Raw genomic sequence first — 22,170 nt, forward strand, 5'->3', positions numbered from 1 at the left:
AATGTCGGGAAGGGGTTAAAGGGGTCTCAGCCGGGTTGTACCTGTGTACAAAATCCAGTCATTACTGCCAATGTGTTCCCTTTTTAAATCCACAACAAATTTCAGGGCAGACCCAGGTTCAGGGTGAATGCATCCAACCCATGTATTTCTTGGGTCTTGTCTATTACAAACTGTAAAAATAAGGGTCACAAGATCAATGGTAGTTATTCTGTGTGCCATTTTGTCTTCCTACATACCCCCATCAGCCATAACATTAAAACCACTCTCCATGTCAAGTGTATAATGTTGGTTACAAGGACACCTGTCAAGGGATTGGACATATTAGACAGAATGTTAACAATAAGTTCTAAAAGTTGATGTGTTGGAAGAAATATGAGCAAGCGTAAGTACCTGTGTAACTTTGACAAGGAATGAATTCTGATGACTAGAGGACGGGGACAGTGCATCTCCAAAAAAGCAGGTTTTGTTGGGTGCTCCCAGTATGCAGTGGTAGTGCCTACCAAAAGTGGTCTAAAGAAGAACATTTGGTCAACTGGTGACTGAGTTGTGGACGCCCAAGGCTCATTTTTGCACCTCGGGAGCGAAGGCTGGCCTGTTGCAATCCCAAAAAAGGGCTATTATAGTCCAAATTGCAGGAAAAAAATGATGCATCGAGGAAGGAAAATTGTCCCAGGTCACCAAAGGTTTCCCATACAAGTCTTATTGTACTAATATTTTCATTTTATCATCACTGATGAATCATTTTTATACTTGTTTTATAAAAAAAATAAATGCCTGTTATCTTTTTCTCCTAGAGTTATTAAAGACAAACGGGATGCATATGTAAGCCGCCTCAATGATGTATATCAAAGTAACCTCCACAAGGTATATTTCATTTACTTTTACCATCTGAATTTATCCAAGAACAAGAAATCTATACAGTGCGCTGTTAGTGCAGTGTGAAATAAGACGACCACTTCTTAATAAGGGGCACAACAATCTACCTTTTAGCCAATAGTTATGTTCGTAGCACAAGCCGGGGGTGAAGAGGTTAATAAGCGTCAAGCACAGGCATGGAGCAACTTCCTCAACCGTTAATGTTGTATGGGCATAAACACAGCAGTACCTCAGGCAATAAGCATTAGTCTTAAGGGTTTCCCCACCACAACCTTATCCGATTTTATCCAGTAGTTTTTTGTGTGGTGAAACAGGCACACGCATATCCATAGTGTTCATAAACAATCCCTAGAAGTATATTTATCAAAATAAATTTTCTATGTACGTACACAAACCTTACAGTTTTGTTATGTGTATAGATACTGTGGCACTAATAGACTAGGATGTTCAGATCGGGTCTACAGCAGTGAAAACATTGTAATAAAGGTGCTGGGTTGCTTCACCGATCTCTTGCTAGTCTGTGAGCTGAATTCAGTTATCTGCATTGGTTTACCTCTGCTTGAATTAAGCCCATATGCTGCTCCTATTATTTCTGGGGTACAATTGTGAAAGTCTTCTGCTGGAGGATGCATGGTCGTTTTTAATGATGTTGTTTGCTCCACTAGGGAGCCTGTTGCGTATCTGCACACCAATTGTTTCTATTCAGTAGTTTAGAAGAACGCCATTTTAATTAATCAATAGTGGGGGTGCTGTTCCTCAGTCAATTGTACAATATTTGCAAAGAAGAGAAAAAAGGGACTGTTGGTGGGGAACGCACTAATGAGTGAGAGTATACTTAAATATAACTTTAATTTGTTGTATCATTAATATTAATGATAAAACAAATAAAAGTTATATTTTAGTATACTCTCAATCATTAGTGCGTTCCCCACCAACAGTCCCTTTTTTTTTCTTCTTTGTAATCCATTTTTAATGATGTCCGCATCATTATGTGTGTTGAAATCAGCTTGAACCCCCAAAAGGTGCAAACTAACAGTGGCTACCAGTATGGAAGCCTATTGATGGGCAAACGCTAAGTATTTGAGGCTTTTTAAATGTTAGATGGATGATTTTTGCATTTTTTTAAGTTAATTATTTTATTTTATTTTTTAAACAATATTTTTCCAGCAGACCAAATGCTCTAGATGAATCTGGGGTGCATAACATGCCTGAAAGTTGCTTGTAATTACCACCTGATGCTTGTAATTCCCACCTGATGCCCCATCAATATTTATTTATTACTTATTAACAGTTTCTTATATAGCGCATACATATTCCGCAGCGCTTTACAGAGAATATTTGAATATTCACATCAGTCCCTGCCCCAGTGGAGCTTACAATCTATATTCCCTACCACATGTACACGCACACATAGACATTCTAGGGTTAATTTAGTTGGAAGCCAATTAACCTATCTGTATCTTTTTGGATTGTGGGAGGAAACCGGAGTAAACCCACGCAAGCACGGGGAGAATATACAAACCCCGTTAGAGCCATGGTGGGGATCGAACCCATGACCTCAGCACTGTGAGGCAGTAATGATAACCATTACACCATCCGTGCTGCCCTACAATACAGCACCCCTGTACACCTGAGCCACATTATTCTGCATTTTGCAGAATATAAACTCAAAAATTATATGTCACAATTAAACAAATTATGCAAATTAAAAATCTGATGTGTCTAATTATACATTAATCATAGTGGGGCAGGGGTTTGGAAGGTTCTGAATCAAGTCCTACCATTTTTACCTTTTTATAATAGGAATTTTCTTTAACTTTTCACTGTTAATGGACTAATAAAGCTACATTATGGCAAACTGAAAAGCAAAAAATTGCACCAATTTGTGTTGTTAGCGTAGCGTCCCTGTCAGAAGTAGCGTAGTGTTCCCGCTAGCGTAGTCAGCGTCCCTGTCAGATATGTGATCCTGAAACACCCCACTATCCATGCCAGCCCGAAGTGTGGCGAGCGGACGCTTTACGCGTCCCCCCAACCTGTTCATACCCCCACTATCCACATCGGCGTGAAGTTGATTTTATAAAGTGATCCCGAAGCGTTGTGAGCGGACGCGGAATACATGTAAAGTAATCTGTGTCCCCTCGCGGGGCTCGCTGCGCTCACCACGCTTTGGGCTCGCCACACTTAATAAAATCAACTCCATGCACCTGCGTCTCAGACAGATGGAGCGCATCTCCACCTGCACCCATATGATCCCCTCTCCACCGGCATCCGCCAGCGCAGGGGACATGGCGGTTACCGGCGCTGTGTGAGAGGCGCTCACTAGGCTTGCCATGGACACCGGGGAGCCGGCCTGCCGCGGAGTCACTAAGCTAGGAAGCTGTTGGGCTACACTGAACGCGTAGCTTAGCCTACGCTGAAAACGTAGTGTAGCCGGGTGCCGTGCTATTACACAAGTACCAAAATAATCACTGTTTCTTCAACACAGGCTCAGATAGAGATTATCCGGGGTCGAGCAACATTTACATCTGACCCTGAGCCAACACTTGAAGTGAACGGTCGGAAATATACGGCTCCACACATCCTCATTGCTACAGGCGGAAAGCCTACGATGCCATCGGACACAGAGGTGCCGGGTATGTAGATCCATATTTGGTTTACCATGACTATATGCTCTCCCAATACCCACGGTATCCATTTGAAAAAAATGGTTGCTGGGTTTTCAGAGCTGAAAACCCTGTGATGTGAAAAAAAAGATGTTCACCTGATTGGTGACATCCTTAACTCCCAGTGATCTCGCCTCTATGCTACCATTGGGAAAGGGCAGCGACGGACTGAATTGGCCCTGGCATTTGTGCACGCGCGCGACCTTTGTTGTGCCCGTGCACACACTGGACCCCCCTCTCTCTCCTGGACCTCAGCGGTGCACAGAGAGAGTCCAGCGGCTCTCTCTGTGTGCCGATCAGGAGGCGGAGCCTCCACCTTGCATGAAGTAATCGGGCCGCTGGCCCCTCTGTCATTTGCCAGATGGCCAGTCCAGCCCTGGGGAGGGGGCTGATAGCAGAAGCCCAGGCTGCTGTGAAATGTAGCTCTCTTAGAGGTCCGTTCTGAGTGGAGCAAGGGTTTACACTTCCACGTGGGAGTCACACACATACTCATACACATTACATCCTCACTATTGCTGCAGAAGACCAGCTCCCCAATGGTGGGTACAGAAGACCGTGCTTGGGAAGGTGAGTCATTTTAGACTAAGCTAAATGGAAACTCCCAGTTGCTTAATTGGTTCTTAGGTAGGGTGAGGTGTCAATGCAAGTTCCAGTGATTTTTATTTTTTCCTAAAATTTACGATTTGAGAAATAAAAATCAGACTTGTGATATAGAAATCGCTGCATCCCATTTTCAGTCGTAGCAGATTAGGAAAGCGCCTTGGCAGGGGGAATAACCCTGTCCAGTTACAACATATGTGGTAATACAGCAACTTACACCCAATTACTATAGTAGTAAAAATCACAATAGTACAGAGGTGGTGCGGATCATAGGATCGACAGTTTCAAGGTTGATGTGCACAAGGTCGACATGGGGAGAAGTTGACATGAATTTTTCACCATTGTCGACAGTTGAGAAGTGGACCCCCAGTTAGTGTATCTCTTCTCTTGACATTAGTTGGGCCAGGTACCTTACTGTGCTCAGAACACATTACGGTTACTAGTTCTAGTCCACGTGGATAGTAAAGCATGAAAAAGTGTAAAACTCATGTCAACCTTTTCAAATGTCAACAATTGTCAATATTTTGACCTATGTTCCGGATCCTTGCACAGAGTAATCAGTGTATATTTATATACTGAAAGGATCACCTCTGCCTTCTCATTACCGCAATGAAAGTATTCCTCCGTTTTCATCTGTGTATATGTGAATGACTCCTTTACCATCACAGCTGTATATTCTACAGTGTAGATTTAGAGGCTTATGTAATGGCGTGCAAGCTGAGCGTGCAGCACACAGGCTAGTACATAAGCCCCTTACTGTCAGTCATTCAGGGACACTGCAGGGGCGTTATAACAACTGAGTGTTGTGTTTAGTTAGCTTACTGCTGTAATTTTGAAATAATAATAGGCTATTGCTTTAATATTTATTTAAATCATTTTACAATTGCATTGTGGAAATTCATAATTAATCGTAAAAATTTTAATTTTCCTTTTAGGAGCAAGTTTAGGAATAACAAGTGATGGATTTTTTGAACTTGAAGATTTGCCCAGGTATATATTCTCAAATGCATATTAGCTATTTGCCTGGTTAATATCAAGAGCAGCTGCCTCTTGTTGCTGGTGACATTTATCATTTCTATTCCAATGCAACCTTATCAACTGTATGTGCTTTATGTTTATTTGGTTGTCAAGTCCAAACATCTACTTAAATATTCCTTTGGATACAAAATGTTCAGATTTCCTCATAATTTATTGTGGGCTCTGGCCAAATGAAGATTGAACAGATATGTCCAAAGTCACCAGAAGCCAACACTGGTGCTCAGACCACGGCCTGCAGCCAGTTCTTTTCTTAGTTATGTATATTAACTATTCCTTCTGGTATTTATGCAAACATTATTGCTAGCATTTGGTCACCAAGCAAGATTTCAGCTAGTCACAACTACAGCAAATATGATTCTTTTCGAATCATAAAACTTTTATAATCCTTAATGGAGAGAGCCATTGTGGAATTAACCACCACTTTGTCAGGACCTTCACTGTAAAGCCCCCCCCCGTACACACATACAGGGTGACGGTTACCAGGATCGTGTTCTCGTGCCCAGCAGCTTCCCGCGGCAGGCTGTCTCGTTTTCATCTTTGACCATCGTTGGTCACTGATAAAAACCGGACACTCCGCAATTTGATCGCTGAGGGACCAATCATTCCGTTTGTACGAGCTTTAATCCTGGTACTCCCTCCACTAGTGTGCTCTCCAGAAGCTGAACCAGTAAATATAAATGAATGGGACTGTAGGGGTTATTTTGGTTCACTCTTTCTAACAAATTCCATCTTAGCTGGACAAAACCATGTGCACTGCAGGGGGGGGCAGATGCAACATGTACAGAGAGGTGAGTTATTTTGTTTCTGTGCAGGGAAAATACTGACTGCTTTATTTTTACACTGCAATATAGATCTCACTTTGAAGTAAAACCCCACCCAAATCTAATTCTCTCTGCACAAGTAACATCTGCCCCACCTGCAGTGCACATGGTTTTGTCCATATAAAAAGGAGTTTGTCAGAAAGAGTGACCCAAAATAACCCCTTGTGTTTCTTTAAGATCCACCACTTCAGGAAAATTTAAGTGGCTCTGGGAGATGGATTTTCCTCTCGAGTTGACTGGAGGAAGTCTTGTTAAACTCTAGTGTAGCTCGTACTGGATGTAATGTATGAGTTCTATAACGGTTTTCCTCTTCTAGGAGGAGTGTTATTGTTGGTGCTGGTTACATTGCTGTTGAGATAGCTGGGATTCTTTCTGCTCTGGGCTCTAGAGCTGCATTGTTGATTCGACAAGACAAGGTAATATATATTTTCTTTATTTCTTTGGTGCTCCTCTTGGAAATTCATTGTAGTTAGTATAATTTAATGATGAGACCAAGCCAAATGCTGAGGGTTTTTTATGTTGTGTGTAACAGTTCATCCACTAATAAATACCCTATTTATAATCAGACATTATTAAGCACCTGTAAGAGCGCATTTGCAGTTCTGTCAGAGTTGTATAATCTAGCAGAGTACATGGAGCTTTCAGAAAATGTGGTTCGTACAGCTGCATCATTCGTAATAACTAGAGACAGGATTATATGCATTTGCATATTTGCATATGCATTTGCATAGTTTGCCCATTCTCACTGGTTATTGCATATTTGACCAAAAATCTAGTGATGGTGCATATTTTAGGCCCCGCCCCCTTTCCACCTGCGAGTTACAGCACTGCTTTGCCCTACTGCTGCTAGCCAGGTAGTGGTAGAGTGTGCAGGCTGGGGCAATATGTGCGCAGGGTGGGGGACCTTGGATGTACGCTATGTCTGACACTGCTCTAGGCTGCCAATCCATGTTGATAAAAGTCAGTAGGGGCGGATGCCATTACGAAGCTCCTGAACCTTTGCCCTCCCCTGGCCTGGGACTTTACACCAAGAGACAGACTTCTGCAGCAGAGGAGGTGGGCGGAAGAGTTGTGACATCACGCGGATAGGAAATGCCGCGTCACAGTGAGTATGCGGTGCAGGGAGGAAGCCTTCCACTGCGCCGCCCTCACACGCTATGCTGACATTTGATCCATCGGCGCTGGAGATGAGCCAGAAGAGCCTAGGACGCTGCAGTCTGCTGTAGCAGCGCCTAGGACCCTGCAGTCTGCTGTAGCAGCCAGGAAGAAAAAAAATCCTGTGTACAGCACTAGACATCTGCAGATGCTGTGGGCCTATTTTGGAGGTTTATTTGCTACTAATTGTATGCTGATTTTTAAATAAACAAGTTAAAAATTACTTTTTTTTATTATTTAATGTAGCATATTTTAACACTTTTCATGCATATTTGCATGCATATTTCAAGCTTTTTATGTTGCATATAATCCTGTCTCTAGTAATAACACATCTTCTTACAGGTGCTGCGGACATTTGATTCCATGATCAGCACAAATTGCACAGAGGAGCTTGAAAATGCAGGTGTAGATGTGTGGAAATATGCAGAGGTAACGTAATATGCAGTAACGTTTTTATTATATATGGCACCAGTATATTGTAGTTTTAGCAAAGTACAATAAGGGTTTGATTATTTGTTACTGTAGGTGAAGTCGGTTAATAAGACCAGCTCTGGTCTAGAAGTGAACGTGCAGTGCTCTGTGCCAGGACGCAAACCAACGGTGAGGACAATACAGGACGTGGATTGTCTGCTGTGGGCGATTGGAAGAGATCCCAACACTGAAGGACTGAACCTGGATAAACTGGTAAAACCTCCTTCTGGGTTCCGAAGCACTAAAGCTAATTAATTAGCTTGTTATGAAAATACAAACCTTGTTTTCAGCCATGACCGTTATTTATGTTCACATGTTTATCCCTATGTATTTTTGGAAACAATATTGTTATGTTTTGTTTTTAGTAATTTGTTTAATCACACAAAAGGTGTATCTACTGTATATGCCAATGAAACAATGGGAAATGCAATAGGAGATGATCTGAAGTGAGTAATAAAAACACTAATGGGGGTATTCAATCTGCGATTCAGACTGTTGGAACGTCCCGACAGTCGGAATTCTGGGCCATTTTCATCTGATCCGACAGTAACTTGACAGTCCGACTTCAATGTTCCGATTGTTGAGTGTTGGAAAGTCTGTGGAATGGCGAAAACGGACTTGGATTTTCAAAAACCGGTTGTGAATTCGACAATCCTTGGCAGTTACGGACAAAATAGATCTGACTTTACTAAAAAAAAAAAAAAAAGTTGGATCTGACACCCTTAATGCTGTCGTTAATGGCAGTGCTAAAGTTTCCCATCAGGAAATATAGGCACAGATTGAATACCCCCCTATTTATGCTATTTAAACACTGGCAGAGTATAAGAGTGTTTCTATTATAAGATCAGTGGGACAGTTCATGTTAAAACTACCTTTATTAGGGTATCTAAGACCATTGTGTTATTTTGTTTTTTACAGGGCCTTGACTTAGACGAGAAAGGTCACATTGTAGTAGACGAGTTTCAGAACACCAGCCGAAAAGGAATTTATGCTGTAGGTGACGTGTGTGGGAGAGCACTTTTGACACCAGGTAGTTTAATATTTTTCAATCACTGATGATTATAAATCCTTTGTGTCACGCTTGTTCAGTTCATTATATAAGATTAAATAACACAAACCGTGACATATTTTTGGAGTTCTGGGCACCTGTTTTCTGTTCCTAGCCTATGTCTTACTGTAGTGGGCCGACAAATGTGCAGTGAGCGCTACAGGCAGCAGTTTGCACTTAGTTGATCCGCCCCATAGTGTCAATATTTTACAACTAAAACCAGGACACCCTTAGGACATGAATGTAAGTAACTACTCATTAAATGCGTCCCTGTGTTTCATTTTTGGTGCAATATCTTTTTAATCCCAATGCTGTTTAGATGTTAGTATTGCAGTATCCAATTAGTGTCCATTTTTTTTTAAATCAGGTCTGGTGGCTACTTATTGGGGGTTACGCTGCGCAATAATACATGAAAACAGTGGGTTTCGGGGGGGGGGGGGGGTGTTGACGCATAATTGGGGCTATTAGGATAGCCCCTGGCGGACCTATAAGCAGAGGTGAAGAACCGCTGCTAATATTATACCCCCCTATGTGTGAGGTTTGTTCAATTACTAATTGTGGTTGTCTCAGAAGTTTTAGCTATATGTCTCAGGACCAAGTAAAGAAAGCAACACAATGAATTCTATTTATGGCAAAGCATGAGTACTGATGTTGCATACATCATTAAATATTTAGGGATGTACTCTATATTAAAACTTCCCAACACATTTGTAATGGTTGCATTTCCAAACACTTGAACCCTCTTTCTTAGATATTAAACCGACTCATTCCAGAGTCTGATTGAAAAAAAAAAAGCTGCTTTTGTTTATATTTTGTCTCCAGTCTGTGACTTATTTTGCTGCAAAGGAGAATTTTGGTATACTTTGCTTCCAAGAACAATTGTGATTTTACAAATGTACATCTTTATTTTCTGCTCTGTAGTTGCCATAGCAGCGGGCAGAAGATTGGCGCATAGATTGTTTGAGGGCCAAGAAGATTCCAAGCTGGACTACAACAACATTCCGACAGTGGTCTTTAGCCATCCTCCCATAGGAACAGTGGGGCTCACAGAAGGTGCGATGTTCTCTATATTGATTTGTACACCTAGAATTGTTTTTGTTGTCTACAGGGGTGGATCGCCCTTAGGCCTTAGTGGGACTTTTCTCCGTAGGTCACCAGCTTAATTGAGCTGCCCAGAAGCTGCTTGATGAGTGTTTCTTTTCTAATTCTGTGCGCATATGATAATGTAATTTGTAGACTGCACACCCTTGATCATTAACTTATCCCTCCCACTGCCTAAATAAAGCATCCCTTAGCTGTGTACATTTTATATGCCAAGCTATGCAGTAGTTTTTGCATGCTATCTCTTTCACCGCTGTGGGTGCGATTTAATTGTTACTGCAGCACTATCTCCGGATAAGATATGATTCGTTAAGCGTTGGGCATCTGATCGGAATCGTCAGTAAATTACATACAATTTGACACTAGTGTATGGGGACCTTAATACTAACTTGTCTGGCAGAGTTAAAAGTGAGCCAGCCAGGGAAAGCATCCCTCACACTTCACTGGCTGCAGACAGCAGCTCCTCCTTGTTACAAGTTTCTGGTGCCTCCCCATGGCACTTAGGTAATGCAAACCGTTAAAAATGCACTCCCAGACACTTTAAAAATAACTAATTTGTGCATGTTTCATTCCAAAAAGGGGGTGTGGCCTTGGTGCAAGGGTGCACATGTGCTTCGTCTGTTGTGCTTTAACTTGTCACTCCAAATCTGAGAGAAAGTACAATATTACTTAATGGAAATTATATCCGTACTACTATATCTGACACCACATGCTGTGATCGGTGCTGCAGGATTTTCTTTTCCATCAATCTCCCTCTATATTAATTTATTGTTTGCCGCTGGCCACAAACTTGTCCAGTCTGTCTGCAGCAGCAGTGGGTACAATTTGCATAACCGAGATGGGACAAACCAGCAGATGTATAATAAAACCGCTATGTAGAAGTATGGGATTGTGCACATGGGTATTCATTAATTTCCTCTTCTCTCCACACGTTTTTAAAAAGAACAATATTCTATAGCCTTTCATAGGAATGCTTATCTCTCTCAAATGTGTTCACTACTCATATGTATTTTTCACTACTTAAATTGGTCTATTTTAGAGGAAGCCGTGACCGCCAAGGGCAGGGAGAATGTCAAGATTTACACTACTTCTTTTCCACCAATGTACCACGCAGTAACCAAAAGAAAAACAAAATGTGTGATGAAGCTGGTTTGCGTTGGCAAAGAGGAAAAGGTGAGAACGCAACTCCTTCATCTGGTTCTATTCTATATCTATAGTTCTCTACACTGGGAATGTTTACTATGTGCATCCCCCGGCCTGCAGTGGTCCTGAAGTCCTGCCAGCCCTTTAGCAAACTGTATAATAGCATTACAGTAAATATCTACTCGCCAGTAATGTCTTTCTTGAAAAGCTGACTTCTTTATAGGAGACCTTTAAGCCATAGCATGACAGAATGGAAGATTGTTAATTACCTATATTATCACCAAAACAAGCATGCTCATTTGTGTGTTCTAATTCTTTATTTCAAATGTTTAATTTGAGTAGGGTACGCCTTATAATGAATATGATTCTAATTTAACCCTTTGAATGCCAAGTGAATTTGTCAAAATAGGTGTGTAAATTGGCAAGCAAACCTTTTTGTTCATCATACTGACCTGTAATGTTTACCTTCTATAGGAAATATAATCTTTTTTTACACAACATTTTTTATTTGAATGTATACAACAAATGTGGGCGACGCTGGCATTTTTGGCAGATATTTTGCACATCTCTCAGATGTTGACACTCAAAGGGTTAAGCAGTTGCATAGTTGGAGGTTTAGAAGTTAAAACTGTAGGGGGACAACTACAGAAAATAATTTGATACGCTTAGGGGTCGATCTTATTAACCCCAAAGGGTGCGAGTTGCCATTCGGGTGCCGTTTTAACTCTGATAATGGCACCAGATTTAACCCTAACTCGAACCCTTCGCAGGGCCGAATTCGCTGAAAATTGCTTGCACCCCTATGGAGGCGCAAACACTTTTCAGCGAAGTCGACCCGCCATAAAGTGTGCCAACTTGCGAATCATCTGCACCATTTGGGGCTAATAGGATAGACCCCCATGTATGCAGATACAATGCTATAGGTCTAATTTATAGGAGATGGAATCTGATTAGGAACCTGTATGCAGCTTACAGGTTTATGTCTGGCTTTGGTGCACCGACAGTCGGGATTATGACGGTCATTAGACAGACGTCGGAATCCCAACTGCCGGTACTCTGATAGCTGCGCCTGCCACAGGTTCTGTTGTCCACCCCCCTATGGGGGTCGACAGAACCCCCACGATGGAGAATAGCCCCTATAACTTGAGATCCCATCTGTAGGGCTTTTAACGATCTCTATTCCCATGTCAGTCTACTGATCATCGGAATCTGTTGTGAGGTCATCCAGCACCCCATAAAAGTATTCTGGTACTGAGTGGTAATTGGTCTCTGGACAAGAAGCTAGGTTGCCTTATGTATGATCCAGCTGTGTTGGGCGAAATACTGCCTCTGTGTGACTTGTGTGTCTATGGCTGGAAGTTTTAATTCTAACATTTCATTTCACAGGTGGTTGGGTTGCATATGCAAGGACTGGGATGTGATGAGATGTTGCAAGGATTTGCTGTAGCCATCAAAATGGGAGGCACCAAAAAAGACTTTGATAACACTGTTGCCATTCACCCTACCTCTTCAGAGGAACTGGTTACATTACGCTGAAGTTTTTATACTGTGCATTGACCAAGAGCCACAGTGAATAGAGCAGCATCACTGTGCCTCCCTGAAGCTGTCTCCTACCCCTCCACTCCATCCTAATTTATAAGCCTGCTTCTGTCATAGACTTTTGTAGCTCAGCAGAAGAATTCTAAGCAAACAATTGGAGAAAATCTTTTACAAGTGCCTTTTAATTGACTCTTAAATAAGGATGGTATCATTTTATTAACTCATAATTACTTGTATTGCTTTCAAAAAAATTAAACAGCAAATATTGGATAATGTGTGTTTTCACCTCCATTTTATTGTTCTTTTACGTGCCTTGTGGTATAGGACTACAGTCATGTTCAGATACATCTAGCCTACTTGCATCTCATGGCATGACTCAAAGGGTCTTTTTGTGCAAATCTTTCCACTAAAATGGCTTATTTGCCAAAGGATGCAAATATGAGCAGTCTGTCAATTACCATGATATATATAAAAAATACGGTACTTGTTTCCTAGAACGGCCACAATCGTGAGTGATCGTGGCTCTTAATTAAGGGACACGATCCTCACGATGTGGCCGATTTTTTACAATTTTTTCCATTTGATTGACAGAAATCGGGTCAATCGGTCGGTCGCGACCAATTAAAATCGGCCGCGATGCGACCGACCGATTGACCCGATTTTTCCATAGACTTCAATGCCCGCGAGGGGCGGCGGTGCGCGTCCTCCGACCTTTTCATTCCCCTACTATCCACTAGGGCGTGGAGTGAGAATATAATAGTGTGGCGAGCGCAGCGAGCCACCGAGCCCGAAGCGTGGCGAGCGCAGCGAGCCCCGCGAGGGGACGCGTATACCTGTGAAGTTAGACGCGTCCCCTCGCGGGGCTCGCTGCGCTCGCCACACTTCGGGCTCGGTGGCTCGCTGCGCTCGCCACACTATTATATTCTCACTCCACGCCCTAGTGGATAGTAGGGGAATGAAAAGGTCGGAGGACGCGCACCGCTGCCCCTCGCGGGCTCGCTGCGCTCGCCACGCTTCGGGTTCACGTCTATCGTGGGGTCTAGCACACTTATTAACATTTGGGGGGGCAATTTAAACAAATCTGGTGCAAAAAAAAAAAAAATCGGGTGAAAAATCGGTCGATCGGATCGGTCGCATCGTATGCGACCAAATCGCATGCGATGCGATCGATCCGATTTTTTATCTTACGACCACAACGATCTAAATCGTTGTGGCCGTTCTAGGAAACAAGTACCAAAAATACAGCTGTAGCAGTGGTATCTGCAGTACTACCTTCCTGGAGGAATATGTGCTGCATGTACTTGCAGTACAGTGCGGTCACACTCAGAATAAGGTGGCACAAAGTCGAATTTTAGGATGTGCAGCAAGGCTTGCAGCTAATACCTTGGTAAAGGTGGCTTCAATACAGGAGCACAAGATAATACTGGAGTGCACTACACTAAAATGTATTTCACATTGCCATTACTGTACCTCTTTTAACAGCAGAAGCCATGTATAAACCCTGTTCCGAAGTGACAGTGCTGCCAACCAATCAAACAGCAGAGTGGGGGTTTGCCATTGCACATAGGTTTGCAAACATGTTTGTGCTTATTGGCCCTTATTCAGATCTGATCGCAGTACAAATTTGTTGTCAAAATGGACAAAACCATGTACACAAAAAAAAATGGAAATTATGTGTGTTGCGCAAATAACAGCTGCTGGCACGGGGTTGTCACACCCCAAAAAAGACTAAAGAGAAAATAATATAAGTGCCAGTGCTGGCTGAATAATTAGTTTGCAAGACGGTGATTAAAAAATGACTAAACATACATATAAATATAAAACATGAAATATAAATAAAAAAAAAAGGTCACAAAGTGCAAATACATTTAGCTAGCATAAAATCTGGTATTTTATGTAGACCACTGGTCTTGAATAAATGATCCAACTGGATCAAAAAATGAATAATTGAGTTACCAATCCACTGGTGGAGCGAAATGTGCTGTAATAATTGAAGTTGCTAGGGACAATATTTAGAAGAAATGGGAGATGTGAAATCTTGCGTTCTCCTCACAATATGCTTGTATCTACATAGAAAGATTTGTGGTTCTCTAGAAACTTCTGGAATCTTTGATGAGCTGTACTCAGGTGCTGGATAATTAGGAACCAATGCAGAAGTCCCAAATGCAGTATCCAGCCAGAGCAGAAGTCTTTTTTTATTCAGCAGCAGCAATAAGGGTGGAAATACCAATTGGTGGTGGATTGGATGGATCAATGCTAGTTGATTAGTCGTCTAATTATTAGCAGGCACGCTTCTTGTGCTGTAGGAGAGATCATGCAGCTATGGAACGCCCACATTGGCGTTCCAGCTTTGGCAGTATAATCGCAAGAACGGCCAGCATATCAAATGAACCTGTGTACACACTGCACTTTTGTTCCGATATGGGCACGTCCGGTCGGATTAATACTAAACCGCACTGAACCTTCGACCGACCGAGTATGGACGGACAAGACCGTATTTGGCTGTTTATCTATCATACAGAGGGAGTCGTGATCACGTACACACCTATACAATGGAACGGCCGTTTGTCCCAGAACAGAAGAAAGGCCCGACGATTGAATATGTGTACCCAGCTTAAGACATTGAAAATGTATCCCTGCCTGGAATGGTTACTGTTCAGTTGTGATGTTACATATATATCAGTGTCAGTTACCAAAATGCCTCAGGTTTTTTAACCTTACCACAAAAGTGTAAGTGTACAAGATTCAATACATTTGCATCAAACATGTCTGGGCTCTGGATTTCTGTGGCTCATAAATCCCCAATATTATATACATATATTGTGACTGCATAAAATTTACTGTACGTGGATGAGTGGGGCATATAATCAAAAGCTTATTGGCAGGACCGCACATATAAGCATTGTATTTTCCCTTTTCATTCCTGGAGATGGTGATCCATTGCAGGTTAACAATTATGTTATATGATGTACCTTAAAACTGATCACCTGATTTTTTTTGCTATCACTTGGTCTTGCAGGACGCTGCAGCGGACTCAGGATGAGCGAAATCAGGTGTGTTTAAGGTCAGAAAATAAAGATAATCACACTTCTGCGGTCAGCAATTTCAGAAACAAAGGAGCCTGTTGCTATTAGCATTGCAGGATACCAGGGTGCCTGTTTAGCTAATGAGAGAGTGTGAAAATTATACAATGAAGTATTATACAAATAAAGTGTGCCTTTTGCAAATATACTCAGCCTTCTGCTGTCTCTGAGTCATGACACGGCTGCGGACTCAGGATGAGAGCATTACTGGCAGGTAAATGCTATCTAGCAGAAGAAAGGAAATAAGTCGGCAGCTTCTACTGTCAGCTTAAGGCAGAGCTCATAGTCCTGTTACATGAAATGCATTGCAGGAGCATTGTGTGCTGCCCGCTGATGAGAGAGCTGCCAGTTACCTGAGGGTGTGGGGATAGTGTGTTCACAGCATGGCAGTGGGACTCCAGGCAGTCTGTGTGTCCATGCTGTGCGCCGGCTGCACAGACAGTGTTAGATGACTCATTTGATCAAGTGGAGGCTTGATCACATCAATGTCCAGAGATTTATGGGTATAGCTGTCAGTGCCCTGTAGCCAATCCATGATATACCTTTAAGAAAACCAAATGAGAGAAAGCTACCAGGTGGGGAATTCCCAAGCCCCCACCCGCCCTCCTGGAAAATTATTGGACTTTTTATTACAAAACTTTTCTCAGAGATACCACCATTTTTTTGCAGTTGTTGGGTTGGGTAGGGGAGGTTCCTGCTGGGTTTATTATGGTTTACTTGGATTATGTGTAGCCTCTACACCTTCATCCCTGTTGATGGGGCTCTAGAAACTGCTAAGAGATTCATCCAGCAATACCTGGATCCTACTTTGTTTAACCAGGAGCTGTCTATCAAAGTGTTGTATTTAACATTAAAATGCAGTTATTTTTTGTTTGATGGAGCATACTATATCCAATTAAGGAGGTGTGCCATGGGGTCTGCTGTGGCCCCTTCTTTTGCAAATATTTTTATGTTTGCACAGGAGAAGACAGTGTTTTTTAATAACCCGGATTTCCATTGATTATTTGTTATTATATACCCGTTATATCCAGATTTGTTGGAGAAATTGCTTGTTAGTATTAACTCTTCGGAGCTCAATATCAAATAAACTGCATCCTCTAGCACTGTCACTACTCATTTCTTGGATGTAGCTATTAGCATTGTAGCCGGTAAGATATGTACTGATGTGTTCTTCAAAGACGTAGATCCTAATACTTTTTTGATGGCCTCCAGCCATCACTCTCCTGCACTGAAACATGGGCTCACCCTATCCCAGATGGGGGTTTCCAGCATCATGAGTGATACGGCTGGTATTGAGGCTTGCTTAGATACTTTGATTCAAAAGTTTTTGTCAAGAGGGTATGATCACGCTACACTGGAGACACAAAACCATTATGTCTTAAATATGCCCATATCTCAACTATTTACCCCTAAGGTAAATACAGGATACAAGTCTAGTGTGTTCTCGGTTGCCAGTCCAGTGATTAGAAAGGCAACAAAGGCCTTGTGGCCCAGTATTAAAAACAATGGTGAGCTAACAGGTCTCAAGTCCTTGCATTTAAAAGGGGACCCAACTTGAAAGATCATCTCATGAAGACTGACATCACTGGGATGGGCATTCCCAGCCCACCTAATACCTACACCAAACTGCCTGGTTGTTACAATTGTTGTGCCATGTGCAGACATATGATATCTTGCAAAAGCTTTAACCCCTTCATGACAGAGCCAGTTTGTGCCTTCATGACAGAGCCCTTTTTTTCAAATCTGACATGTCTCACTTAAGTGGGGATAACTTTTTTTTGCTTTTACTTATCCCAGTGATTTTGAGATTGTTTTCTCGTGACACATTGTACTTCAAGTTAGTGGTAAATTTTCGTCGATACAGTCTGTGTTTTTTTGTGAAAAATACCAAAATATCGTGAAAAAATGGAAAATTTTGCGATTTGCAAAATGTTAAATTTTCTGCTTGTGAGACAAATAATCATACCACTCAAAATAGTTAATAACTAACATAGACCATATGTCTACTTTATGTTTCCATCATTATTTCAACTTCCTTTTAATTTTTTTGGACACTAGGAGGCTTACAATATGAATAGCAAATTCTCAAATTTTCATGAAAATTTCAAACACTGATTTTTTTAGGGACCAGTTCAGTTCTGATGTGACTTTGAGGGACTTGTATGTGAGACACCCCCATAAATGATGCCATTTCAAAAACTGCACCCCTCACAGTATTCAAAACAGCATTTTGGAAGTTTGTTAACCCTTTAGGTGTTTCACAGGAATTAAAACAAAGTGTAGGTGAAATTTCAAAATTTCTTTTTTTTTGCAGAGTTTCAATTTTAATACATTTTTCTAACGAATACAGTAGATTTTACTAGAGAAATGTGACTAAAAATTGATTCCCCCAATTCTTTTGTTTTCAAAAATATCCTATATGTGGCCCTAGTGTGCACGTTGACCAAACCACAGGCTTCATAATAGAAGGAGCACCTACTTGATTTTGGAGCCTCCTTTTTATGAGATTTTTTTTTAGGCACCATGTAGGTTTCTAGGCACCATAAGTGCTAAAAGTTAGGAACCTCCCCCACAAGTCACCCCATTTTGCAATCTACACCCCTCAGGGAATTCATCTAGGGGTATAGTGTACATTTCAAACCCCCAGGGGTTTCACCAATTTTGGTATAACTGGGATGTGAAAATGGAAAATTACATTTTTTTACACAAACATGCAGTTCTGGCTCAAAATTTTTCATTTTCACAAGGAATGAAGGAGACAAAGCACCCCAAAATCTGTGCCCCAATTTCTCCCGAGTACGGCAATGCCTCACATGTGACCAAAAAATACCAGTTGGGTGCATGGCAGGACTCAGAAGGGAAGGAGTGATTTTTGGATTTTGCAGCAAAGATTTTGGTGGAATGAATGGTGGGTGCTATGTTGCATTAGCAAGACTCCCAAAGCACCAATACAGTGGAACCCCCCCACAAGTCACCCCATTTTGCAAAGTACACCCCTCAGGGAATTCATCTAGGGGTATAGTGTACATTTCAAACCCCCAGGGGTTTCACCAATTTTGGTACAACTGGGATGTGAAAATGGAAAATTACATTTTTTTACACAAACATGCAGTTCTGGCTCAAAATTTTTCATTTTCACAAGGAATGAAGGAGACAAAGCACCCCAAAATCTGTGCCCCAATTTCTCCCGAGTACGGCAATGCCTCACATGTGACCAAAAAATACCAGTTGGGTGCATGGCAGGACTCAGAAGGGAAGGAGTGATTTTTGGATTTTGCAGCAAAGATTTTGGTGGAATGAATGGTGGGTGCTATGTTGCATTAGCAAGACTCCCAAAGCACCAATACAGTGGAACCCCCCCACAAGTCACCCCATTTTGCAAAGTACACCCCTCAGGGAATTCATCTAGGGGTATAGTGTACATTTCAAACCCCCAGGGGTTTCACCAATTTTGGTACAACTGGGATGTGAAAATGGAAAATTACATTTTTTTACACAAACATGCAGTTCTGGCTCAAAATTTTTCATTTTCACAAGGAATGAAGGAGACAAAGCACCCCAAAATCTGTGCCCCAATTTCTCCCGAGTACGGCAATGCCTCACATGTGACCAAAAAATACCAGTTGGGTGCATGGCAGGACTCAGAAGGGAAGGAGTGATTTTTGGATTTTGCAGCAAAGATTTTGGTGGAATGAATGGTGGGTGCTATGTTGCATTAGCAAGACTCCCAAAGCACCAATACAGTGGAACCCCCCCACAAGTCACCCCATTTTGCAAAGTACACCCCTCAGGGAATTCATCTAGGGGTATAGTGTACATTTCAAACCCCCAGGGGTTTCACCAATTTTGGTACAACTGGGATGTGAAAATGGAAAATTACATTTTTTTACACAAACATGCAGTTCTGGCTCAAAATTTTTCATTTTCACAAGGAATGAAGGAGACAAAGCACCCCAAAATCTGTGCCCCAATTTCTCCCGAGTACGGCAATGCCTCACATGTGACCAAAAAATACCAGTTGGGTGCATGGCAGGACTCAGAAGGGAAGGAGTGATTTTTGGATTTTGCAGCAAAGATTTTGGTGGAATGAATGGTGGGTGCTATGTTGCATTAGCAAGACTCCCAAAGCACCAATACAGTGGAAACCCCCCACAAGTCACCCCATTTTGCAAAGTACACCCCTCAGGGAATTCATCTAGGGGTATAGTGTACATTTCAAACCCCCAGGGGTTTCACCAATTTTGGTACAACTGGGATGTGAAAATGGAAAATTACATTTTTTTACACAAACATGCAGTTCTGGCTCAAAATTTTTCATTTTCACAAGGAATGAAGGAGACAAAGCACCCCAAAATCTGTGCCCCAATTTCTCCCGAGTACGGCAATGCCTCACATGTGACCAAAAAATACCAGTTGGGTGCATGGCAGGACTCAGAAGGGAAGGAGTGATTTTTGGATTTTGCAGCAAAGATTTTGGTGGAATGAATGGTGGGTGCTATGTTGCATTAGCAAGACTCCCAAAGCACCAATACAGTGGAACCCCCCCACAAGTCACCCCATTTTGCAAAGTACACCCCTCAGGGAATTCATCTAGGGGTATAGTGTACATTTCAAACCCCCAGGGGTTTCACCAATTTTGGTACAACTGGGATGTGAAAATGGAAAATTACATTTTTTTACACAAACATGCAGTTCTGGCTCAAAATTTTTCATTTTCACAAGGAATGAAGGAGACAAAGCACCCCAAAATCTGTGCCCCAATTTCTCCCGAGTACGGCAATGCCTCACATGTGACCAAAAAATACCAGTTGGGTGCATGGCAGGACTCAGAAGGGAAGGAGTGATTTTTGGATTTTGCAGCAAAGATTTTGGTGGAATGAATGGTGGGTGCTATGTTGCATTAGCAAGACTCCCAAAGCACCAATACAGTGGAACCCCCCCACAAGTCACCCCATTTTGCAAAGTACACCCCTCAGGGAATTCATCTAGGGGTATAGTGTACATTTCAAACCCCCAGGGGTTTCACCAATTTTGGTACAACTGGGATGTGAAAATGGAAAATTACATTTTTTTACACAAACATGCAGTTCTGGCTCAAAATTTTTCATTTTCACAAGGAATGAAGGAGACAAAGCACCCCAAAATCTGTGCCCCAATTTCTCCCGAGTACGGCAATGCCTCACATGTGACCAAAAAATACCAGTTGGGTGCATGGCAGGACTTAGAAGGGAAGGAGTGATTTTTGGATTTTGCAGCTCAGATTCTGGTGGAATTTTGGTGGGTGCTATGTCGCATTAGCAAGACCCCCCAAGCACCAATACAGTGGAACCCCCCCACAAGTGACCCCATTTTGCAAACTACACCCCTCAGGGAATTCATCTAGGGGTATAGTGTACATTTCAAACCCCCAGAGGTTTCATCAATTTTGGTACAACTGGGCAGTGAAAATGAAAAAAATACATTTTTTTACACAAAAATGTACTTCTGGCTCAAAATTTTTCATTTTCACAAGGAATGAAGGAGACAAAGCACCCCAAAATCTGTGCCCCCATTTCTCCAGAGTACGGCAATGCCTCACATGTGACCAAAAAATACCAGTTGGGTGCATGGCAGGACTCAGAAGGGAAGGAGTGATTTTTGGATTTTGCAGCACAGATTTTGGTGGAATGAATGGTGGGTGCTATGTTGCATTACCAATACAGTGGAACCCCCCCACAAGTGACCCCATTTTGCAAACTACACCCCTCAGGGAATTCATCTAGGGGTATAGTGTACATTTCAAACCCCCAGGGGTTTCATCAATTTTGGTACAACTGGGCAGTGAAAATGAAAAAAATACATTTTTTTACACAAAAATGTACTTCTGGCTCAAAATTTTTCATTTTCACAAGGAATGAAGGAGACAAAGCACCCCAAAATCTGTGCCCCAATTTCTCCAGAGTACGGCAATGCCTCACATGTGACCAAAAAATACCAGTTGGGTGCATGGCAGGACTCAGAAGGGAAGGAGTGATTTTTGGTTTTTGCAGCTCAGATTCTGGTGGAATGAATGGTGGGTGCTATGTGGCATTAGCAAGACCCCCGAAGCACGGTGAAATGATGAACCTAATAATCCATAGATGTGTGGTATATTTTGAAACACTCCTTTATACATAGGCCGGGTTTGTCGGGGCAAGTTTCACAGTGGAAAATAGTTTCCTTTCTTATTCCCTTTTTATAGCAAACTTTGCACCTTTTTTGTGTCCTGCCCTTTCTTGCAGTGGAGGGGATTTCGTTGGGAAAATGCTGCCCTGGTACAATACGGGGGCCAGTACTAGAAGTACTGGGGCCCTCTGCCTGCTGATTCCCAAATGTTAGGCTCTTTATGACTTCCTCTTGAAAGTGCATAAATGTCCCCCTCTGGCCGGTAGAACGGAATAGCACGTAAGCGTTATACAGTGCCATCTGGATGATATACACGGCCAGCTTCTTGTACCAGATATTTGTTTTCCGCAGGGCACTGTACGGCTTCAGTACCTGATCTGAAAGATCCACTCCGCCCATGTACTTATTGTAATCTAGGATACAATTTGGTTTTGAGGTGTGGGTACTGGTACCTCGTACAGGGATGGAGGTGGTACTGTCTCCATGAA

The 22,170-nt window shown here is 42.1% G+C and overlaps 1 protein-coding gene across 1 annotated transcript in view; it reads left to right on the forward strand.

Annotated features, from left to right (window-relative positions):
- GSR (glutathione-disulfide reductase) overlaps positions 1-12,728 on the forward strand; it is a 29,850-nt gene extending 17,122 nt beyond the window's left edge. Inside the window, exons 4-13 of the mRNA XM_083177389.1 lie at positions 795-864; positions 3,362-3,509; positions 5,075-5,129; positions 6,315-6,414; positions 7,496-7,582; positions 7,679-7,837; positions 8,543-8,654; positions 9,594-9,725; positions 10,813-10,946; positions 12,303-12,728. Of these exons, the coding sequence (XP_083033515.1) occupies positions 795-864; positions 3,362-3,509; positions 5,075-5,129; positions 6,315-6,414; positions 7,496-7,582; positions 7,679-7,837; positions 8,543-8,654; positions 9,594-9,725; positions 10,813-10,946; positions 12,303-12,452 (1,147 nt within the window). The 3' untranslated portion in view covers positions 12,453-12,728. The remainder of the gene's footprint in view (positions 1-794; positions 865-3,361; positions 3,510-5,074; positions 5,130-6,314; positions 6,415-7,495; positions 7,583-7,678; positions 7,838-8,542; positions 8,655-9,593; positions 9,726-10,812; positions 10,947-12,302) is intronic.
- Positions 12,729-22,170: the final 9,442 nt, after the last annotated feature.

This window comes from Crinia signifera, chromosome 1 (assembly GCF_055691185.1).
Source record: "Crinia signifera chromosome 1, ASM5569118v1, whole genome shotgun sequence".
In the NCBI taxonomy this organism is placed as follows: Eukaryota; Metazoa; Chordata; class Amphibia; order Anura; family Myobatrachidae; genus Crinia; species Crinia signifera.